Genomic DNA, 22401 nt, shown 5'->3' with positions numbered 1-22401 from the left:
CGGAATAAAGGTCTGTCTGTGTCGCCGCGGCTGGGAACCAGGCGAAGCGAAAGGCTGCCGGGGGGCCGGCCGCCGCGGGGAGGCCAGGTGGGCGCCCTCTCCGTCCTGCGTTCCCAGAGGCGAGCGGCCTCGAGTCTGCGTCGGAGCGACTCCCGGGGTCTGCCGCGGCGCTTTCCTTCACCCTCGGTAAGGATGGGGTGGCGAGAGGCCGGGCCCAGCCGGTGGCGTCCGGTAACTGGAAGAGCGTCCCGATTCCTGACAGCACGAGTGTCGGCACCCTGGAGGGAGGGAGGTGGGGTTTCCTCGAATCGCTGGCCGGTGTGAAGAGCCAGAGCCGCGAGGCCGGGGAGCATTCGGTTCCGCGGACGTGCGTGGACGCGTCAGGAGAGTCGCCCGGCCAGGTGGCCCTGGTAATACAGGGTGGCATCGTGCTTCCCCGACGGGTACGCACACGGAGCCCCTGGGCCCCTTGGGGCACCGCCCTCCCAGCCTCGGGGGCACAGAGGGGAGGGAGGGACGCTTCCGGGAAATCAACCCTCAAACGTTCTTTGGTCATTTAAGCTGCTTATTTTTGCTGGAGCCCATCCTCCGCTTTTGATGCCTTCCCTGCGCGCTTAGCGGCATCAGGGAGGGTGTGTTTCCCCGCTGGGGCGGAGCCCGGGGGGCCGCGGTCCTTGCCTCGCAGACATTCCTGTGGTTACCACCCTGAAGGGGAAGCACAGGGGGGCAGGGGTGGCGGGCGAGGTCAGCCGAGCTCAGCTGAGGGCAGGGCTCACCGAGAGCCCTCAAGGGGCCGGCCGAGCCCCCACGGGCCGCGCTCAGCCTCCAACCACAGACCGCTGCGCCCAGACCCAGGGGTCTGCTCGGAAGCTGGCGCCAACCGCCCCTCGCCCCCGAGGGCTCCTTGGCACCGCGCAGCCGCAGCCCGTCCTCTGGCCCGCGCCAGCAGAGCGCGTGTGGGTCAGACAAACTATCCTCACACCGAATTTCTCAGTTCTTTATGAAGCTTGCTTTGCAGAGACTGGCCCGTGTCATTTGAATCTATCTGAATTTTAACCTGGCTCCCAAGTGAAACCCGAGCATCTAAACTCTCCCGGCTGCTCCTAAGTGAATGTCCTGACTTGGGACCCAGACGTTTGCCGACGTCCATCATATCGGTCGGAGGCGACGCCTGAGATGATGCGTCACACTTGCCTCATTTTCAGGACCCCTCACCGCAAAAATCTGTCAGAGGTTTTCAGTTTATTGACTCAAAACTCAACGGCACATTTCTTTGAGCAAAATTTTATCGACAGTGAAGTTCCGGGAAGTCAGGGTGGACGGGCCTCCTCGGTAACCAGAAGTGGGAGTCCCGCACGACGAGTCCGGAAGCCGGTGCTAATAAAGCTGATACGCTCTACTTTGGAAGTGGCTTCACTTCATCACGGTTCACGCAGGGCTGAGGTGTTCCTTCGTCCCGGAAAAGCCCCTTTCCAGCCAGCCCGTCTGACGGGGCGGCGGCCGGGGTGGGGGGCAGAGGGCAGAGGGAGGCCGGTGATGCCGGTGCAGCCACAGTCGACACCCAACTTCCTGCCTCTGAACTGGACTTGAAGCCTTGTTTTCTGGGAATGTCGTAAGCATGGGGTGTGAGCACGTGGAGGACCTCTCTCCAGGACTCCATCTTTGGCCAGAGAGAGTTTCAGATTTGATACATGGATTTATTGAAAAATATAAATACGGAAAAATAAATAACTTTAAAGACCAGAGTGAATGCCCCTAGGTTTTCCCACAGTCAAAGCCTATGGTTTTTAAGAGTGATCATGGGCGACACTGGGCTCTGAGCCCTGTAACACAGGCGGGAACGTGGAAGGGGGCCGGCCCGGGCGGGCAAGGTGGTGGCACCCTAAACTTGCAGAGTTTCTCAGGCCAGGAGACGCACTACTTACGTCAATGCTGTTTGTAGCCGGCAATACGAAAGCAAATGCTCTCGAGTCACCAAAAACCGGGAGAGGAGAGGGAGATGGTTTCGTGGCCGGAAGGGCGAGGCCAGCTGCCTGAGATTGGGGGGCCAGCGACCCCCAACAGGCCAGGCTGCCTCGTCCCTCCCTGGCCTGTTGCAGCAGGACCGGCATTCCCCCTGGAAGTCGGCTGGCTTCGACCTGACCGGCCGGGCCTCCGCTCGGTCCCCGTGCGCACTGGTGGGACCGAAGCTCCCAGCTGCCTGACCCAGAGTGCTCCCCCCCGATTCGGTAACGGGCCCCCTAGACTCGGATGGGGAAGGCGCCTCCCGGTCTGCATTTGAGGGGCTGCTGGAGCGCTGCCAACATCGGCTCTGGGCGAGCGGACAAGGACACCGGAAGGGCGTCTGTGCCAGCAGGCAGAACTGCCCGACCCACGCTGGCCTAAGGGACCGTGGGTGTGCTGTGGCCATCTGGGGGCCTGCGCTTGGGGACATGCTGGAAATGAGTGCAGCCGGCTTCGTGCCGGGCAGGGGACACGGGTGCCTCAGCACCGCCTCACTGGCCTGTTAGGTTCTTGGTGACGAAGCGTGTTGGCCTCGAGAAACAGCCGGCGTCCCAGAAATCTTTCATTCCGCAGTCTCTTCTGACTTCTCCAGGGGGCTGTGGTCACGTGACCTCCCATGTTGTGGGTGCGAATGTCCTCGGGCAAGCCTCAAGAGACTGTACAGATTGTGCTGGAATGCTGATCCTTTGGTGCCTGCTGCTGCTGAATTTCTTTGGAAATGCGTCTTTTAATTCCTATCAAGTACAGTTCGCGGTCAAACTTGCCAGCAGCAAGGGGGATGCTGTGGAAGGAAGGGGCGTCGTCAGGAGGGCACTGGCCAGTAGCCTCCTGGGAGGCCGTCTCGGACGCCTGTCCCCTCTGGCCACCGGAGTGCAGCCACCATGAACGCAGAGCTCCCTCGGGCCCCTGCTGGGCCCTGCGGTGCATCAGGAAGATACCCGCGGCCGGAGGTCAGGACGCGACGGGACGACGGCGGGCACCCAGGGGCGGGGATGCCGCCCCCCCCCCCCCCAGTGGGCAGGAGCCCCGCCCACCCGCAGCCCCCAGGGCGAGGACATGTGAGCCGGGTACTGACTTGTCTCTCCCCGGCCTCACTTTCACCCGGAACAGACCGTACACGGGGCGGTGGTCGGACGTCTTGATGCCAGGGCAGGAGGAATACTTGACCGGACAGATATCGCCCTTGTGGCGGCTCCTGTACACGACCCGATCCTGCAGAAAAGATCCCGCGTGAAGGTTAGCCCCGAGACTGCGTGGCTTTTTTGCGGGGCTTGGCCCGCGTGCCCGTCTCCGTGTCCGATCCCACCCGCAGAGCCTGTTCCCAGAGCCCCTCGCCCAAGCCCGCTGCACTGGCGGGTGTCTGGGCCCCAGACGGGGGGTGGTGGGGCCGGCGGTGCTGCGGCCGCGGAGGCCGAGCCTGGGGCGCCCCCGGGTCCGGTGCAGGCCGCTCCCTCCGCCCGTGCCGCAAATGGCTTGAATCTGCGACAGCACGGGGCGTGTACCCCAGCCCCGGGCCGACCGACGAGCCTTCAGAAGGGCCCTTCTCAGAGGGCGCTGCCCCCAACGCCAGGTCCCAGAGATGCGGTCGCTAGCCCGGCACGGGTGCCGCGTTGAGGCGTCTGACCGCAGCTCGTGGGGGCTGCTGTCACACCCGGCCTCAGTCCTTAGCCTGTGGTTCTGAAGAGCAAGCAGGCCCAAACCTGGGCCGCAGAGCCGGGCAGAGTCGCACCGGAGGTCAGGCGGGACACCAGGGGCGCTCACCGTGTAGGAGGGGGTCCTTTGCTTGGAGGTGGTGTCGTAGGAGTCCTTTCCAATGTCAAACTTGTACGAGGGAAGGAAATGGATGTCCGGCTCCTGGAAGCCTTTGAAGATGGACCCTGGAACAGCCACAGGCCCTGGCTCTCGTCAGCCCTGGCGGGCCGCACCCTCTCGGGGTCGGGGTGTCCGCGCCTCCTCCCGGGGACCTCACCTTTCTTCATCTCCTGGGTGAGCTGGTCATGCTGGAGCAGGGCAGACACCTTCTCCCCCAGGTCCTGCTTCAGGATGGCCTCCACGGCCACGCGCCCTCCGTTCAGACGGAAGTTGAAGTCTCCAAACCAGAACACCCCATCGAACCGGGTGGTGACGTCCGCTAGCCAAAACGGGAAAGTGCGTGAGCCCGGCCCTCCCCGTGCTGGCCTCCCTCTGGCGACAGTGACGGGTCTGGTCTCTGTCCCCGCTCCTGCAGCCACGGGCAGGGACACCCCAGACACGGCGCTGGCCGTGGGGGTTGTGCCCCGCAGCTTCTGGGCCGACATTCGGGTTCACGTTCACGGTCACGTCTTTCATTTCAAACAGCGACAGACTTCTGGGGACGGCGTGGGCGCCCTCACGCTCACAGGAGCCCACACTGCCCACGCTCGCCACTCCGCCAGGGCTCCATCCTGGAGGGACAGACAGCCAGGGGGCAGGAGGAGGGCCTGTCGGCGCAGGGAGGCGTGGCCACCACGGGGCTCCGCCTGGAAGCACAGCCGCACCAAACCGGTGGCTCCGGAGGAGCCCGGCGCCAGGCCTCACGCAGAGCGCCGTTTCTGCGGGCTACCGACTCTCTAGACTTTTTCAACCTTGATTCTCGGAAGCTCCCCAAGTTTACTGTCAGTAAACCGCCCAGAGAACAAGGCAGGAGCGCATCCACCCGGGCTCACCGGCGTCGGAGCGGTAGGGGCTGGTGTCGGGCACGCTCCTGGGCAGGGCCAGGCCCTGGACGGTTCTGCTGTAGTCCAGCAGCCTCTCGCTCACCTTCCCGTCTCCGGCTGTAAGAACAGAGCGCGGGGGCCTCTCCAGCGGGCCTTCCGGACCCGGAGGACAGCTGTGTGCTCACCGCCCCCCAGCAGGCTCTAACACGCAGCGTCTGCGCGACCCGGTCCCCCGGGCACCCCGGCGGGGGCCCGACGGGAGGGCACCGTCACAGATGGCGCTCCTGGCGGGCATGCGGGGGGGCGTGTCCTGACTCCTGGGACTTACAGGTGAAGTGAGACGTGATGAAGAGGAAGGAGGTGCCGAAGAAGGTGAAGCTGACGCCCAGGGCCCCCTTGGTCTTGATGTGAGACACGATGCGCGTGGTCACCGTGGAGCTCTCCACCTCTGCGGGACAGGGGTGGGGGGGCTGACGCGGCTGCCCCTGCGCACGCCCGTCCACCTGCCCTCACAGAGGCCGGGCGGGGGTCCCGGGGCGCTGGCGCAAAGCAGAGCGGCCCGCCTACCTGAGCAGAACCAGATGAGGTCCCTGCGGATGAGCACGGACATGTAGAGCGCCCCGTGGGCCGTGGAGTACAGCGTCACGTAGCGGGGGCCCAGCGTCTCCTGCAGGCGCACCTCCCACTCCCGCCTGCGGTGGGGGGAGGGGGAGGGTGAGCCGGGACAGCCCGGGAAGGGGGCTGGGGCCTCCCAGCCCCGCCACCCCTCCCCCACAGCCCAGAGAGCCCCGCCTCCTGGCTCCTGCCCAAGGGAAGGGCGTCGGAGACCCAGGCCCTCGCCCTCCGGCTCCCTCACCAAGGCTCCAGGTCCCGGGGAACCCGGCGCCTGCCCCTTCCCCTGGGTCGGGGCACCTGCCAGGCGGGCCTCCCGCAGCTGCCCGAGGGGTGGGATGCCCACGCACGCCCCTGGCCGGGCGGTCTCTGGCGGGGCTGCAGGGGCGCTGCAGACCTAGGACCCAGTTCGGGGGTCAGGCCTGGGGCCTGGGGTCCCGCAGCGGGGGCCGTATGTTCTCCCAGATCAGCTGCACGTCAACAAGAACGCACGCTCATCGACTCCTTGCTCCTTGCGCCCCCGACAGAGAAGGAAGTGGCTCTCGTGCAACCAGGGCCTCACCCCAGCCAGCTGCGCCCTACCTGTCGGAACAGCCCTCCTGGACCCCGATGACATACAGGTCCTGGGCGTAGTCGGCCTCGGCGGGCAGCAGGAGCTCGTCCAGGTTCGGGGGCAGCTCCTACAGAGCAGCAGCACCTCGTGAGGGCTCCTGCGGGACAGAGACCCAGCCTCTCCCGAAGGGCCTGGCAGGCCGCCCTCCACCCCAGCTGGTCACCACCACGCCCATGTCTGCGCCCCTCCCTCACCATGGGGCCCCTGTCCCCAAACACACTGGTGGGGATGTGGTGCAGCCCGGCCAGGTGCTGTGGTCCCGAAGGCCGGCTCTCAAGCCCTGGGGCCCTGGACGAGGGCACTGTCCCACAGAGGGGCCAGGTGGCTCCCCGTGGACAGCAGGGCCACCAGCCTGGGCACCCGCCTCCTCCAACTGGAGGGAGAACCGCTTCTCATGCTGGGCGCTGTGTTGCCAGGGCTCCTGGTCACTCAGCCAAACCTCGTCCTGGTGGCGGCTCTGCCTGGTTTCCTCCCCAGTGCCTGTGCCCCCAGGGTCCGCCCGGGTTCCACTGCGTGGGGGGGGGGGGGGGCAGGGTCTTCTGTGCTGTCATCACGAACAGCGTGGCACACGTGGGCAGCAGAAAGCACTCAAAACCCCATGGTGGCAACCACTGTCCCCTTCACCTCACCGGGCGTTAGGACCATCCACACAGTGCAGGAAGTCCACGCCCCGCCCCCAGACATCAGAGCACCCCACACGCGGGGAATGGAGACCGTCAACCCAAGGACGGCTCTCACCGAGCGAACGAGTCCCAGGGAGACACGGGTGCAGGTGTGAGCTGGAGAGAAAGCCACCGGCACCGTGTCCGAGGCTGTCCCCAAAGCGAAAGCCCAGAGATCAGCGTGCAAACCTCTGGCCCATGCGGTCCGGCCCTGGGCCGACTGGCACTCAGGACACAGAGCGCCTGTCCCAGCAGAGCGGCGGGAGGGCCTCTGCCGCCGTCTCGACACAGGAATCGCCGAGTGGGCCTAACCCAGAGTGACCCCAAGGTGACCGTGACCAGGTCACACAGGCTCACCGACGGTCACAGCGGCCCCACGGTGCGGTGTCGGCAGTGGGGAGGCCGCGCGTGGGGACAGGGGCTCTGTTCCCTCCTCCCAAAGCTGCTGTGAATCCGAAACTATTCTTAACGCGTGTATGTATAAGGAAACCGCATTTCCCCCCATCGGGCAGCGGGGAGGTGGGGGAGGCAGGGGTGTTCGGGCGAGAGGCCTCTTGACCCAGGTGCTGGGGAGAGGCCAGGAAGACGGCGTGCAGCTCAGAGGCCCCGGGAAGGAGCCCAACGGGGGCGGGCCGGCCCCTTACCTTCTGGCCCTGCATGTTCCAGGTGGCCACGAAGAGGGCCATGCTGCGGTCCGGGAAGTACCGGGCCAGCTCGTCCGCCCCCATCAGGGCCCCGCTCGCCAGGAGACTCCCCTCCAGGTAGCTCCTGCGGAGACAGGGCAACCAAGAAGTCGAGGGTCGGAGCGGGCAGGCTCAGGGACACCCCCTCCCGGGGACGCTGCCGGCCTCGGGCCCCCCGTGACACGGAACCCGTTTGCGGGAGGCTGTCCCAGAGCTGGGGCTCCTGGAGACCCCGCGGGCGGGCACGGGTGCCGCGCCGTGGTCCACCGCCCTCTCGGAAAACCCCCCGTTCACGATTCTATAAACAGCAGCACGTGTTCAACGTTTCTGCCGCCTCCAGACACGAAGGGCTTGAAGGTGACGTCTGGGCTCTTCCGCCGGGGCCCCTCACGCCTCGGCCCTGGGCCGCGAGCGGCCTGGGGAGACACGCGTCCCGCGCCAGGGGCTCGCCTCCGCCTCGGCGCGGCCCCGGAGGCCCCGAAAGCCGCAGGGGGCACCTCCACTCTCACGACAACCGACGGTTAGGATCCGTTTCAAGAGCGGACCGGGACCGGCACAGCGCGTGCGGAGCCCCCACGGCACTTTGCCTCGGCTGCAAGGTGCCACCAAGCATAGCGACCCCGGGGACCAGGCCGCGCGGCAACAGAACCTCACGAGCGTCGGAGTCCGAGCGTCGTGCGACACGTCCGCACGGTCTTGCTTTTTAGCTGTGAGGACACCCGGCCGGCAGGCCGCACCGAAACAGGCCCTGAGACTCGTTCGTGCGCTTGCCCAGCAGCCCGGCGGCTCTCCCCTGTGCCGGTGGGGGGGCCCGGCCCCCCACCCCCACCCCCGGGCCCCTCGCAGGGGCACCAGGGCGTCCCCTCTCTTCTTGCTGCCTCCGCCTTCCTTCCAGCTGTCTGGGAGTCCTTCCAGAACCTTCTTCCAACCCAACTCAAGATCAGACTGCTCCCAGAATGAGCACCCAGGCGATGGCCATGCCACGTTTGGCCATTTTGTCCCCTAGGTCTTCGAATGCTCCAGCCGCCACAGACACTGGTCACCGGTCACGCCCCCTCGCCATCCAGCGGCCGAAGACACTGGTCACCGGTCACCCCCCCCCCGTCGCCATCCAGCCGCCACAGACGCTGGTCACCAGTCACCCCCCCTCGCCATCCAGCGGCTGAAGACACTGGTCACCGGTCACCCCCCCCTCGCCATCCAGCGGCCGAAGACGCTGGTCACCAGTCACCCCCCCTCGCCATCCAGCGGCTGAAGACACTGGTCACCGGTCACCCCCCCCTCGCCATCCAGCGGCCGAAGACGCTGGTCACCGGTCACCACCCCTCGCCATCCAGCCGCCACAGACACTGGTCACCGGTCACCCCCCCTCGCCATCCAGCGGCCGAAGACACTGGTCACCGGTCACCCCCCCCCCGCCATCCAGCCGCCACAGACACTGGTCACCGGTCACCCCCCCTCGCCATCCAGCGGCTGAAGACACTGGTCACTGGTCACCCCCCCCCCGCCATCCAGCGGCCGAAGACACTGGTCACCGGTCACCCCCCCCCCCCCGCCGCCATCCAGCCGCCACAGACGCTGGTCACCGGTCACCCCACCCCCGCCATCCAGCCGCTGCAGACGCCGGTCCCTGGCTCCCGTGACGCCCAGGGCCGGGGCGGCTCCATCGTCTCCTGAGTATTGGTCATTTGGAGGCTGGTTAGATTCCACCCCCGTTTCCCGGCAGACACGTCCCAATCAGCTCCACGGGTGCCCCAGTGACCCCAAGGTCAGTCCACCGGAACGTCACTCGCCGTCAGCTGTCGCCCCAATGACCGTGTGCGAGCGATGGCTCTTTTAGGGTGCTCTTTCCAGCACTCGGGTGCGGCCGGCTGTTCCTTCCACGGTCCCTCCTCGTGTCTCGGCAGGCAGGGCCGTCCCGGTCCCGTCTGTCAGGAGCGAACGGGGGCCGAGGGGTTCGGCAGCCGGGCGCTGCGGTGCGGGAGGACGGGGGGCACCCGGCTGCAGGGGGGGTGCGCTCCGAACACTGGGGTGCCCCACCTGTTCCGGCAGACCGAGCCTGGCTTCCGCCCTTCTCCCCCTGCCCCCACGCGCCCCTCCAGGCTGCCTGGCACGCTGTCCCCGCCCGCCTCTGCCTTCGGGCACAGGGAAGGCGTGTGGCCGTGCCACCCGGGCCCCGCCACCGCCACCGAGGCTTAACGCTGCCGTTCAGCAGAGTCCTTGAGAACCCAGCCCAGCCCGGCTGTGTAACAGACCGCTAGCACTTTCCAGGCTCCCGAGGACCCCTCACTCCAACTCGCTGAGAAAAGCTTACATCTCGGTCTTGCAAACAGGAGCCCGTTCCTCTGAAGGGCATCAAGTCAAGAGCAGGGCTCCCAAGCCACGCTGGCCGCTGAAACCAGAACGCGGTTCTCAGGAGCTCACACGAGCGATTCCCACGTCCTCCTCCCCAGGCCCTGAGGACGGGAATTCGATCACGCCGGGAGGCCCCCGCTGGCTCACCCCCCTGGGTGGACAACCTCCCTCACACCCGCAGCCGGGCCCCCGCTCCCCTGCCACAGGGCGTGATGTCCTCCGGAGCGGCCCTGGTCTGGTCTGGAGCGGCTCTGGTCTGCAGGGTGACCAGAAGGCCGCCACGCCAGGGGCCCTGTGCTCTGATCCCCTCCCGGGTCCGGGGTCGGCCGCCGCGCTCGGCTGCTCCTGTGGCCCGGGTGCCCTGCGTCCCACACCGTCCACATCGCCCAGCCCGTCCAACCCGGGCCGCGCTCCGACCTCAGCCAGGTTCTGCCTGTTTACGGACAGCCCACGAGCTAAGAACCATTTCCACGTCGTCAAAAGAGGAAGAAACCCTGTCATTTTGCGACGTGGGCAGACCACGTAAAATTCCAATCTCGTGTCCCTATGCAAGGCGTTACTGCCACACAGCTGTGGCTGCTGGTGCACGTATGGTCTGTGTCTGTTTCCCTGCTACAACGGCAGAGGTGAGCACGGCTGCAGGATGGAGAGACTTACAGAAAAAGTGTGCCGACGCCTGTTCTGGAACCCACTGGAAACGGGGCCTTTAGGCGGCAGAACTGGGGTGAGGGGTCCCCATCAACCTGTTTGCTGCTTGCCCGAAAACACTGAATCGAGGACCCGATTTTGCGACGTGATTGTCATTTTAGGTCACAAGCGCGTCCGCATAAGTCACAAGCAGCCGACACAGGGCGGTGACACCGCGAAGGCACTAAGACACCTCGCTGCCCGCCAGAAACCCGTACAGACTCTGTCCTGTACAGCTGGGCTCGCCACAGCCCCCTCTCCCTCCCGACCCACAGAACCTTCGAGTGGGACCTTATGTGGCAACCGTCTCTGCACACGCCCTCGGTTTAAGGATGGCAACGTGAGCTCATCCCGGATTGAGACCAGCGCCCCACAGGAGGAGAGACGCAGACACAGAGGAGTAAGTACCGTGTGAGGACAGAGGCAGAGGCTGGAGGGACGCGGCCACAAGCCGAAAGACTCCTGGGCCACCAGGAGCTGGAAGAGGCAGGAAGGACCCTCCCCGGGAGCCTCCGGAGGGAGCTCGGCCCCGTGACCCCTTCATTTCTGACGCGTGGCCTCCAGAACTCCACTTCTGTTGTTTTAAGGCTTCGGGCTTGTGGCCATTTCTTACGGCCGCTCCAGGACGCCACTACAGTGACCATCCCAACTGCCCCTTCCCCCGGCCCTCGTGCAGCGGGACTGGCCCTGATGGGAGGGAAGGCGTCTGGCGAGGGAAGTAGGGCCAGAGCCGCACCGGGGGCCTCGGGCGCCACGTTGGGGGGTGGGTGGCACGGGGGCCGTGGCCCCGTGTGTGTGGGCCTCGGACAACCTGCCGGGCCCTGGTAGGGGGCAGAGGCCTGGCCCAGCCCACGGGACGGGGCAGGGAAAGCCTTTTCAAGTGGCGGCCTGGGCACCGCGGCGTGGGCCCCGTGACGAGCCCGCGGGAGAAGACCAGACTCGCGGGTTTGGACCGGCGCCCCCGGTCTGGTGAACGGAGCCAGAGGCACGCAGGGGAGAGTCCTGAGCAGAGAGGACAGTGGGGGAAGCGCCTGGTTAGGTTCTTCTGAAGCTACAGGAAAGTCAACAGGGATTCATTATTAAAGCCCCATAAAGCCTAGAAACCTAGCATCCCCCGTGGGGGGGGGGGGGAGGGGCAGGTGGGAGCTGACGGACAGCGGGGCGCTCAGCAAAGGATCCCAGAGCCTCAGAGAAATCGGGGCAATCCTGGAAGCAAAGCGCAGCCGATCAGGCCCGGGGGACCCTCCCTGCCGCCAGCGAGCGGGGGCCCCGGGGACCCTCCGTCTGAGGTCAGTGCGGTCCCTGAGCGGTGGCCCCTGGGCCGGCGGGTCCGCGTCTAGCTGTGCCGGCGGGAGCCCAGAGCACGGCCACGGGGGCTCGCGGCCGCGCTCCGGCCAGCACTGACTGGGGCCCCGGAACGTTCCTCCTCAGCAGAGCGGTTAAGGGAGAGCACTGCTCAGGGCGACGTCTTGGAACCCTGCAGCGGCCCAGACAACGGGGCCGCCCCCCGTGCTCACGAAGGCGGCCGTCCGGGACAGAACGAGAACGAGAACGAGAACGAGAACGAGAAAGAAAACGGGGTAGGGCACGCAGTGCGGAAGGCGACCTGTGGATCTGAACCGTCTGCTTCACAGGCACACGTGCCCCCGGGTGGTGCTAAAATACACAGGGAAAGTTCCAGAAGGGGTGTCCTTCCGGGAAGGAGCCGGGAGGCGGGGGTGAGGGGGCTAGCCTCAGTTTTACGAGAATCCCCTCCTGTGGCGCTTTCTAGCGCTACAGTGAAGGCCACGGATGACCCCCACCCCTGCCCCCAGGGGCCCTACCTGCTTCGGACGTCCTTGGCGCGGATGGGTGCCAGGAGGCTGAAGGAGGGTTTGGCATCGCAGGCCAGGGGGCTCGGGGGCCGGCCGGGGCCCAGGCTGCTGTGGGCCCGGAAGAGTCTGCTCTGCAGGCGGGACCCGCCGGTGGAGTTTGCGGTCCACGGCGGGTTGGAGGCCGCCTTCTGGTCCACGGCGGGCAGCCTGGTGGTGCTCCCCGCCGAGGCCCCGTCCCGGTGCAGGAGGTCCAGGGAGGTGCTGATCATTCCGGAGATACAGTGACCCCAGGAGGAGGGGCCCCCTCCTGTACTGCCCTGGGCCCTGCGGGACGTGGGGATCTCCTGCAAGGAGGTGCTCAGGCAGGGTGGGGAGCCAGTGCGGGTGGGGGGCTGGGGGGCCTCGTCCTGCGAAGAGCCCCTGGAGGGGCTGGTCCCACTGCGCGTGGCCAGGTCCTCGTGGCTGGTTCGAAAGCGCCGCCTCCTCCACGCCTTCTCGTCCAGCGACAGAGCTCGCTCCAGCCTGGGCCTCGTCGGTGGCTTTGGGGTGAAGGGTTTTGCCTTGGCTTGTGGGTCCTCATCGCCGATACCCGCTGGAAGGCTCAGAGGGGGCACGGGGCTCTTCTCGGGGCCCTGACAGCTGTGGGTGGGCAGGGACCCTGGGTGGGGCACGAGGTCTTGGCCTGCGTTGGGAAGCTGTCCCTTCAGCATTCTGCCCTCGGGCTGCAGATGCCCCTGGGCGGTGGGTTGCGGGGGAGATGCCTCTGAGTGCCCCAGGCACGCCAACTTGGACGGCATAGTCCAGGGGCCAGCTCTCAAGGGTGATGGCGACCCAGCCGACCCAGGAGAGGGCTCCTGCTGGGGCGGGCTGCCGGTGGAGCCCAGGGTCAGGGATGCGTGGTCAGACGTCGCCCAGCAGGCACGGAGGAGAGAGCGCGCGGCGGCCTGGGGTGGTCCGGCAGGGGCGGGGCCAGTTGCCACATGACGGGGACCCCCAAAGGCCCGGAGTCCCCCGGAGGAGCCTAGAGGAAAACCGTGCCGTCAGCCTCCCGCAGCCAAGGCCGGGTCCGCGCGTGCTGGTGCCACAGGACGGCTCTGCCGCAGGGCCAGAGGGGGAGAGGCCAGCGGCAGCTGAGCCACAAGTTACACTGCCGCTTCCTCCTAGGAGGTGGGTGAAGGCTGGCCCCTCGGACCACGGGAAGCCACCATACTGCGGTGGGGGGCGGGGGGGAGGCTGTCCTCCGTGGGGTGCTGGGGACATGACCCGCACAGAACGGCAGCCCCAAGGTCAAGGCCAGTTCACAGGCCCGGCCTCGGATGGGAGTCCCTGGGCCCTGGCTCACCCGGGTGCCCACTCTATCGCTCAGCGGGCACACCCCGCCCGGGCAGGGGCCCGGCCGCTGCCAAAGGCCCCTGACTCAGGACTTGAGTCTGCGGGCGCGGCCGCCGCCGCGGGGTCCCCAGGGCAACGACAGCCGCGCAGCCTGACCCCGCCCCCGCTTCCCGCCTGGGGTCGCCCCGCGCCGCGCCCCGCGCCCCCGCCTGGGGGTCACCCCGCCCGAGGTCGCCCGGTGCCCCAGACTCGCGTCGCAGGCCCCGCCCGGGGGTCACCCCGCGCCCTGAACCCGTGCCCCCGTCTGGGGGGTCACCCGGCCCGAGGTCGCCCCGGTGCCCCAGACTCGCGTCGGAGGCCCTGCTCAGGGATTGCCCCGCGCTCCGGACCCGCGCCCCCCCCCCCACACCCGCCCGAGGGCCACCCCGCCCCAGGGCGCTCCCGCCCGGGTGTCGCCCTGCCCGAGGTCGCCCCGCGCCCACCTCTCGGCGCCGCCTGCTCCCCGGCCGGCGGGCCCGGCGGCTGCTCCCCGGCAGCGGGCGCACAGGCGTCCCGGGCGCAGTCCCCGTAGCAGCCCCCGCAGCGGCCCCTGGCGGCCGGAGGACCCAGCGCGCGCGCGCGCCCGAGTCCGGAGGCCCCTCCACCCGCGCGTCTCCCCAGCCTCTGGGGCAGCACGGGCCCCGCCCCGCCCAAGGGTCGCGCCTCACTTGCTGCTCTGGGGGGAGGGGCTTCCCGGCAGGCCCACCCCCCACCCAACACCGAGGAGCTCTCCGCCCCCCACCCATACCCCGCCACCTAGGGGCCTGGTTCCCCTGACGGTAACCGACCAACAAAAGGAAACAAGTGACAGTGTTTTGCGAGCGCAAAATACTTTATTTACCAATTTGCATTTAGTAAAAATAGCAGCTCCCGCCTGGCCTGGGAGGGAGCTTCTTGAATCAAAAGTCGCCGGCAGCCCGCGCAGGGACCGGTCGGGTGGGCAGGCCAGACCGAGGGCGCCAGGGAGGTCTCGGGTCCCAGGGTCCCCACTGCCCCGGGTGCCACGCCCCACCTCTCTCCAAGTGACCAGAACCAACGCATCCGGGCGCGCCCTGGGTGACGCACGGGAAAACACTCCGCGCCCTGCCTCCACGACCCAGTGAGCCGCGAGGGAAACCGAGGCCTGTGCTAACTCATTTACGCCCTTTCTGCACTGAGATTCCCAACACCCAACTATGTCCCCAGCAGAACCTACAGAAATTTCCTAATGATTCTTATAAATATTTAATGTTTTTCTGCGGTCTCTTCAGAGTTAACAAGAATGTGAATAATTCTAAGAACAGTCGATGAAGCCTTAAAGCTCTGAGTCCAGGGGGCGGGGCCTCCCTCTGTGGGTTCAGCCCCCCACCCACTGAAGATCCCGGTGTGGGAAAAGCGGAGGCAGCAGCCTCAGAGTCAGGGTGCGTGTCAACTCTGCGCCCTGAGGACCAGTCATGAGGAAGTACATCGACTATTTTACAAAGGGCATGGCAGTCCGGAAGTTTCTCTGGGGACGAGTCTAACCAGGCTACTCACATACTAAGAAAACCCGAATGGAATTCGTCACAGCCAGTTTTTAGCACTGGTGGGTTGGGGGGGGCGGGTCCCACGTGGAACACGGCCCGGCCCGGGGAGTGGAGAGCAGAGCCTCCCTCCCGGACAGAGAAGGGAGCGAAGCTGGGACCATCTTTGCCGCCAGACTCAAATGCACTTCGGCGACCAGGGCCTCCCTGGAAAACTCAGCTGAGTCCACGTTTCCTTGAAGCCCGTGATGCGGTGCCAGGCCCCAGGGCGCCCTCCCGGGCCCAGGGGGGGCCCGACGCAGCAGGAAAGCACGGTTAGGTTTTCCGAGACACCCCAGTTACCGAAGGGCTGCGTTTTTTCGCGCAGCAAAGATGGCTCCGGCCTCCCTCGGTGCACCGCTCCTGAACGACTAAGAGCGTTTTACCCTCGGGTCACCGTCGGCTAGAGACGGAGCCAAAGCTCCCCTCGCTTCCCCCGGCACGGTAGAGGGGCCGCGGACCCAGCCCCGGCAACGCTGCGGAGACGGGCCGTGAAGGAGTCCGAGCACGACCGCGGGGAGTCACTGCCGTCCCCATCCGGGCGGGAACAGCAGGGAGGCGCGGGCCATCGATCCGTCCGAGTTCGCGGTGGAGCAGAATTTGAGGGTTCCAGGTGCCACTGCAGGACGGGGACCCTTCTAGCTCAACGCCGGGTACTTCCTCTGGCCGATCCTCCCCATCCTGGAGCCCCCCGAGGCGGCAGAGGCCTGGAAAGACAAGGAAGAGTGCGGACTTCCACCCGCCAGCCTCCGAGGCCGGGGGCGCCCCGGCAGCGCCGGGGAGATGGGTCTGCGGGACCCTTTCCACCGACAGAACAGGCAGGCTGCGTGTTCCCCGGAAGCCCCGACGACCGGCCAAGTGGGGACCAGGCCTAGACGTCCGCTTTGAAGGGGTCCGCGGTTTCGTCAGGTGGTGAGAAGGGAGGCTGGCCCCCGCGGCAGAGCACCCGGGGAGGGTGGCGGCCCAGCCCGCGACTGCAGAGTTGCGGGGAGCGCCCAGGGACAGACAGCGGACGGAGCGCAGGCATTTACGCGCGCTGAAGTGAGCCATCGAAAAACTCTTGTAAAGCGCACGCTACGAGACGGAGGGAACGAGAGGAAAACCGCCACCAGATCTTGAAACGGAAAAGCAGACGCACGGCCAGGTGGTAACCTGGGACACGGGAGTCCTGGGGGTCAGGGCAGGAGGCCGAGAGGCGGCCTCGTCTGCGGGCACGTCGAAGCAGAGCGTGGCAGGCTGGCCGGGCGCCCGGCTGACGGTGAGCAGGCCCGGCCACCCCAGGCGGTGAGGGCGACCAGGGTCGTGGGAGGCTTTATACTCTGAACGTCGAGACACGGCCCCGGCCCCTCCCTGCTCAGCTCCCCCCCGGCTGGCAGCCAGTCTGCACCCCTACGGGCAAGAGACCGGAAAAGGAGGAGCGAGAAGGCAGAGAGACAGAAATAGAAAGAAACATTCAAGAGCATTCCCCAACCGCGGGCCGCGGGCTGCCAGGTGAAGAGTGGCCAAGGCCGGCCTGGCGGAGGGAGTCGGGCCCACGGTGAGGTGTGGCGGCGGGAGACCCGGCGGGAGACCGCAGGCCCCAGCACGGTGGGGGCGTTCACGCCAGGAGCAGCAGCGGGGACGAGAGAAGGGTCGGCGGACACAGCGGGGCGCGGGGCTGGGGATCCCTGTGCCCCAGGAGACAGCAGGGCGCTTACCTGTGCAAAGTGAGCAGGGCTGTAGAAGGGCACGGCTGCCCCGGAGGCGCCCCCTGCTGCGGGGTGGTCACTGGGAGCCTGAGAAGCACAGAGAGTTCATCTCAACGCGGCAACGTCACACAGCGGTCCGCGCTCCCTTGTGGACAGACGCCACTGCTGGTGACCACTCACAGTACTTCTAAGGAAGCCACAGAAGCAAGTCGAGGACACTTGTCGTGACACCGGATTGCATTACTGAGTGGTTCACGGAACACAGGTAAAAATGAGAGCAGCATGCAGCGCGAAACGTTCCGAGGGCAGAACATGCGGCAGCGGGGAGCGCCCGGCCCGGGGCCCCCGGAGCGGCAGCTTGAAGCGGTTAGTAGACGCTTCCGACCGCTTCAGACCTCCCGTGTCCAGCTACAGAATCCAGTGTTTTGATAAGCAAATAAAGTCACACGAGGCCTCCATCGAGGCAACGGGAAAGCATCGTCGTGCGATCCACACAGAAGACTCAGGATTCCCGTGTCCCAGCCCGCCCGGCCGAGGACAGCCTCGCTGCCTCACTCTGCCCGGCCGCCCAGAAACGCCCCGCGCTTGATCAGAAACCAGAAATTCTCCGGACCCGGGCGGGCTTCTGAGACACCCTCACACGCGGTGAGGCTGCACCTGCGGCCGGCCGTTTGGAAAAAACCGATCCGGAAAGAACGAAATTACAAAAGTCACCCGTCCCCTAGGGACGTTCTGGGGTCGACTCGGTCACCCGTGTAAGCGGACGGCCCGAGGCCGCCCCGAGGACACTGGAAGGAAGGAACACTGCATCCTGTGGCGCGCGGCGGGCGGGGAGGCGGCGGGCTGCGTTAGTGACGGGGGCACGACGCGGGCCGGCACAGCGCTCTTAAGGGAACCACGAAGGCGACCCGGTTCAGGTCGTGTTCAGTGAGAACTGCCAGCCACAGGTACCTGAGAAAAATGCTGGCTTACTTCACGCGACAATGAACTCAGTGAACTACAGCGTGAAAGCTGCGAAACAGCAAGAACACACACAACACGGACACATGAGAGATCGACAGGCGTCTGCTCCACGCGGCCAGCTCCACCCCAGATGGCCTTGTGACGCCGTGAGAGTCAACACAGGCCGAGTGGGCCAAACACCAGCGTTAGTTTGAAACTCCTGCCGTGAGGGACGGCTGGGCTTTTTTTAATTAAGGGAACGTCTACGTTCATTTGCTGGTTTTGAGAGAGAGCGCGCGCAGGGAGGGGCGGAGGCAGATGGCGAATCTCAAGCGGGCTCCGTCGGCGCAGGGCCCGACACGGGGCTGGGCCTCCCGAACCGTGAGATCGTGACCTGAACCCAAATCCAGAGTCGGCCGTTTAACCAACTGAGCCGTCCAGGCGCCCCTCAACGTACAGCTTTTATTAAGATGGGGGCACCTGGGCGGCTCGGTCGGTTGAGCGCCCGACTTCGGCTCGGGTCGTGATCTCACGGCTCGTGGGTTCGGGCCCCGCGTCGGGCTCTGTGCCGACGGCTCGGAGTCCGGGGCCCGCTTCGGATCGTGTTTCCCTCTCTGCCCCCGTCTGCACACTCTCTCTCCCTCAAAAATAAATAAGAAGCATTAAAAACATGTTTTGAAGGAAAACCATCAGTTGGGGGGCGAGGGGGCCTGCCCTCGTGCTGCCAGAGGAGCGTGAGCGCAGCGCTGCTGTGCTGAGTGAGGGGAGCCCGGGGTGTGTGAGCTCACACCCTGCTCTGCACGCGGCTCCCACACAACCTGCAGACGTAAGGGTCGCTGCTTGTGCTGTGGGACCACAACACTTCTTAAGTCCCGGAAAGCTGCTAAATTGCCCCTTCCTACCCGTCAACTTTCTCATTTAAAGAAGAAGCCACTTGGACGGTACAAACGGGCGATGTCCCCAGCCCGGTGTCTGGGCAGGTACGTCCTGTGGGAGCGGCTTACCTCTCCTCCCTTGGAACCGTCCTCGTGCGCGGGTGGGAGCTCAGGGCCAGGGAGCGCCGCTGGCAAACCTAACACCTGTCAGGAAAGAAGAAACGCGGTGGCCATCACTCCCGCGGAGCCCTCACAGGGGGCAGACCGACGCGACTCCCCCCTCTGGCCCCGGCCCACGCAGCTCCAGTCCGAGTACGCGCCCCTCCGAACGGCCGCGGGTCCCACGACAGCCTATCTCTGGGGAACTCGGGCCGTGGGCCCCTTGATGGCCTCGTGCGCAAGCGCCCTCGTTATTCCGTTTCATAGAACAGGAAACAGAGGCTTTGAGATGTCACGTGATCCTTTAAACGTTAAGTAGCTGGGGCGCCCGGGGGGCCCAGTCGGTGAAGCGTCCGACTTCGGCTTAGGTCAGATCTTGCGATTCGTGGGTTCCAGACCCGCGTCGGGCTCCGTGCTGACAGCTCAGAGCCTGGAGCCTCTTTGGATTCTGTGTCTCCCTCTCTCTATCCCTCCCCTGCTCACACTCTGTCTCTCAAAACTGAACAAACATTAGAAAAAAAACCTGTTTTTTCAATTTCTCTTTTAAAAATAAATGTTAAGTAGCTAATTAACAGAGAACCAGGGTTGAAACCCACTCTATCCACCTCCAACCATCCTATTTCACGTGCAAGCTGTAAAAATTAAAAAAAAAAGTCTCTTTAGGACTGTGGGTTCAGGAAGCCAAGGCCACCACACCACGTGCACCACATGGTCACGATCTCCATCTCTAGAGGCCCTCAGGGGCAAGACTTCCACGGAAACTGTCTTCTCTGGGTGCACGACGGGAATGATGCAAACAGCAGGCCGACCTTCCCAGGCAGGGGCGCGGGCCAAGTCCTCCCTGCCCCCGCCGCCCGTCCCCGCGGCGCCACTCGCCTGGGGGCTCACGCGGGGGGCTCACCTGGGGCCGTGAGGCCGGCTCTGGATTGACGGCCCCCCCTGCAGGCGCACGCCCTTCCCTGCCGGCCCCCTCTGCGGGTGGGGCTTCCTCCGCATCTGTGAAGGGGACAGTGCGGGAGGCTGTCAGTCCATCCACGACACCGTCGGGGTTTCATTTAGAACAGTCTCCAGGGGAAAGGTTTCCCACAGTGCACTCGTGGGGGACACGGAAAGGGATCCGTGAACAAACACGGATGGACCGCAGGCTCCCCGCACGTCAGCCGGGTCATTTTTCTTAAAGGGAGGTGAGGGCCAGGGGCTCTCGGAAAGGAGGTCACAGGTCAGGAGGTCCCATCCCCCCTACCTGCGTTTGGTCCGAACGACTGGGTGGGAATCGGCATCGGGGCCAGAGGAGCAAAAAACTCCGCCGGAGCGAGAGCCGGTTCGCTCCGCTGGGGGCCCCCCGGGTTTAAGACGTCCACGTAGCGCGCTCGGGCTCCGGCTGCGTCAGGGCGAGCGGCAAATGCAGGTCAGCGCACCGCAGGACCCCGCTCCCCCGGCCCCCCCCCCCCCCCCGGACGCGGCTCCCCACGTGGCGCAGGGCTGGCTTCCCCCGGGGTGACGCCCCCCGTCTCACACACACCCCGAAGCCACCAGCGCCGCGCCGCCTCTGAGCGGGGCCCTCGTGCTCCGGAGACGGGGTCACCCCGGGACGCTGCCGTCCCTCCTGCACGCTCCACCACCTCCCCTCAACTCTCCTGAGCCCGTACCACAGGCGAGTTCTCCGCGTCTAATTTCTGCCTCGACTGTTACCTGCTTTCCTGGAAAACATGTTCACGGAGGCTCTCGGGGGTCCTCCGGGACCGGGGGGCCCAGCCTGCGCAGCCTTGGGGAGGGAGGTTGGTGGTGGGGGCGGAGCCTTCTTCTGCGGAGGGAAAGACGCTTCAGAGACCTGCCCGCGGACCCGCGGCCACCGGGCGCGGACGGGGGCCTCGCGGGCGCCCACGGCCACGTGGCAGGGAGCACCCCTCCCGTCAAGCAGACGCTAGGAATTCCAACTCACCTCCTCCTCCGGCTCGTTTACATCCACCCATCGGTTCTTCTTTTCATCCCAGACGATCTGCCACCATCACGAAAATAAAGAGAGAAGTCCGGAGACTCGGCGGAACAGACCCGGAGCGCGGCCCCGCGTGACGCTGCACACTCAGGAGACGCCCACCCAGCCGTGCCCGCAGCCGGGGAGCGCCGTGCGGACCACCGCCGGCCACGTCACGTGAACTCACAGGCCCCGCCGGCCCCACGTCCTACAGCACTCACCGACTTGTTCTTGTCGTCGGGCAGATAAGCCTCCGTCCTCTTCTTCCCGGGCAGCCAACGAAATAACCAGGACTCGCTGCTCTAAATACAGAAACAACCACAACACCCTGGAGGACGTGGTGCCGGGTGAGGGGAGCCCCACACGGAAGGCCCAGTCCCGAAGGGTCCGCTCGCAGGAGGTCCGAGCAGAGTCGGATCCGCGGACGAGGGCGGGGGGGGGGGGGGGTCCGTGTGCAACGGGACAGAGTGCAGTCTGGAAAGACGGACACGTTCTGGGGACGGATGGGGGGGGGGGGACGGCGGCACAACAGCATGAATGAGCCTGACGCCCCCAAACTATGCCCTCAAAACAGGGTTAAGATGGTCACTTTTACGCTGCGTGTATCTTACCACAATTTAAAAACCTGAACAATGTGCCTTTTGGAACTTTTCCTGTCTGACGCCAACGGATGGCAGCCTCCGGCATCCTCCCTCCCTGCCTGAGCAGTGGCGAGAAGGCTGGGAAAGTCCTTGTGGGACCCCCTCAAAACAGTCCCCCGTGTCCCGCCCTGAGAGAATTTAGGTGTCAGGAACGCTGACTTCGCTCCTCGCGTACCGTACTTCGCTTCTTCTAGAACAAGCGAACAGGGAAGGAGCCGCCGCGGCTGTGTGCGCTCTCAAACCCGTCGCTCTGGGCGACACGGGTCTGCACGCTCCCGCCTCGCTGAAGCATCACGTTCCAGCTCACGGTTCCGGCACACTCTGGATCACACTTGCGTTTCAGTAAAATACCAGCCGTTTAAAAAAGCCGAGAGACTGAACCATATTAAGAACCGATAATCTACTTAAAAAAAGGCGGGGAAGGGCACTTGGCTGGGTCAGTTGGTGGAGCGCGTGACTCTCGGTCTCTTGGTCTCAGAGCTGTGAGTTCGAGCCCCACGGTGGGTGTGATTACTTTAAAAAAGAGAAAAGAACACGTTCCTCATAAGCTAACTAACACGAAGCGTAAGGAGCCGACCCACAGTGTAGAAGAGGATGTGGGGCACGTGCATCTAAAAGGGGACTGGCGGCCACCGTGGAAAAGGACCCGACTGAAAGCAGGAGAAGACACAGGCCGGCACCACAAAGCCGACGACGGAGGTGGTAACGGGCATGTGAAGAAGGTGCTCGGCACCCTTGCCCCCCAGGGACGCGAGCTGAAAGCACCAGGGGGCAGCACGGAGCCCGGCAGAGGCTTCGGTGGGCGGGACGGCCCGGCGCGCGGAAGGAGCGCCACCTCCCTGGCTGTGCTGCTGGACGGGTCACCAGGTCCAAGCTGCCCGGCGGCCCCTTCCCGGGCTGGACCCCCAAGAGAAATGAGCACTCTCGCCAACAGCAGACAGACCAGAACCGCTCGTGTGGCTTTTACATAACCAGCCTGTCTGTGTCCGTTACCCAGGACGAAAGATAAATACAATTGTAGCATCTGCGGACCCTCCCTCGATGTTCCCATACGAGGGCGTTTAAACATCAGTCTCCTTTATAAGGAGTCCCAGAACAGGAGGC

At 65.7% G+C, this 22401-nt stretch overlaps 2 protein-coding genes across 7 annotated transcripts in view; both read right to left on the bottom strand.

Annotated features, from left to right (window-relative positions):
- Positions 1-938: 938 nt before the first annotated feature.
- On the bottom strand, positions 939-13991 carry INPP5E (inositol polyphosphate-5-phosphatase E). Of its 2 annotated transcripts, none has more exons than XM_042912346.1 (11): positions 13920-13991; positions 12115-13126; positions 7211-7334; positions 5874-5971; positions 5247-5371; positions 5008-5127; positions 4689-4796; positions 3974-4135; positions 3766-3881; positions 3080-3216; positions 939-2785 (listed from the first exon to the last, which is right to left on the bottom strand). In XM_042912346.1, the coding sequence occupies exons 2-11, from the start codon at positions 12900-12902 to the stop codon at positions 2653-2655; spliced, it is 1911 nt and encodes a 636-aa protein (XP_042768280.1). In that variant the 5' UTR covers positions 12903-13126; positions 13920-13991; the 3' UTR covers positions 939-2652. The 2 variants fall into 2 exon arrangements, with proteins under 2 accessions (XP_042768280.1, XP_042768279.1); XM_042912345.1 differs by lacking the exon at positions 13920-13991 and adding an exon at positions 13448-13603.
- A 298-nt stretch (positions 13992-14289) lies between these two features.
- SEC16A (SEC16 homolog A, endoplasmic reticulum export factor) overlaps positions 14290-22401 on the bottom strand; it is a 32975-nt gene continuing 24863 nt past the window's right edge. For all 5 annotated transcript variants that reach the window (XM_042913710.1, XM_042913707.1, XM_042913711.1 and 2 more), the window contains 8 exons: positions 20878-20958; positions 20624-20680; positions 20374-20485; positions 19925-20062; positions 19583-19677; positions 18652-18726; positions 16715-16792; positions 14290-15724 (listed from right to left, as the gene is read on the bottom strand). In XM_042913710.1, coding sequence (XP_042769644.1) covers positions 15656-15724; positions 16715-16792; positions 18652-18726; positions 19583-19677; positions 19925-20062; positions 20374-20485; positions 20624-20680; positions 20878-20958 — 705 coding nt within the window. In that variant the 3' untranslated portion in view covers positions 14290-15655. The remainder of the gene's footprint in view (positions 15725-16714; positions 16793-18651; positions 18727-19582; positions 19678-19924; positions 20063-20373; positions 20486-20623; positions 20681-20877; positions 20959-22401) is intronic.

Source organism: Panthera leo, chromosome D4 (assembly GCF_018350215.1).
Source record: "Panthera leo isolate Ple1 chromosome D4, P.leo_Ple1_pat1.1, whole genome shotgun sequence".
Classification (NCBI taxonomy): Eukaryota; Metazoa; Chordata; class Mammalia; order Carnivora; family Felidae; genus Panthera; species Panthera leo.
This window is presented reverse-complemented; position numbering and strand designations above follow the sequence as displayed.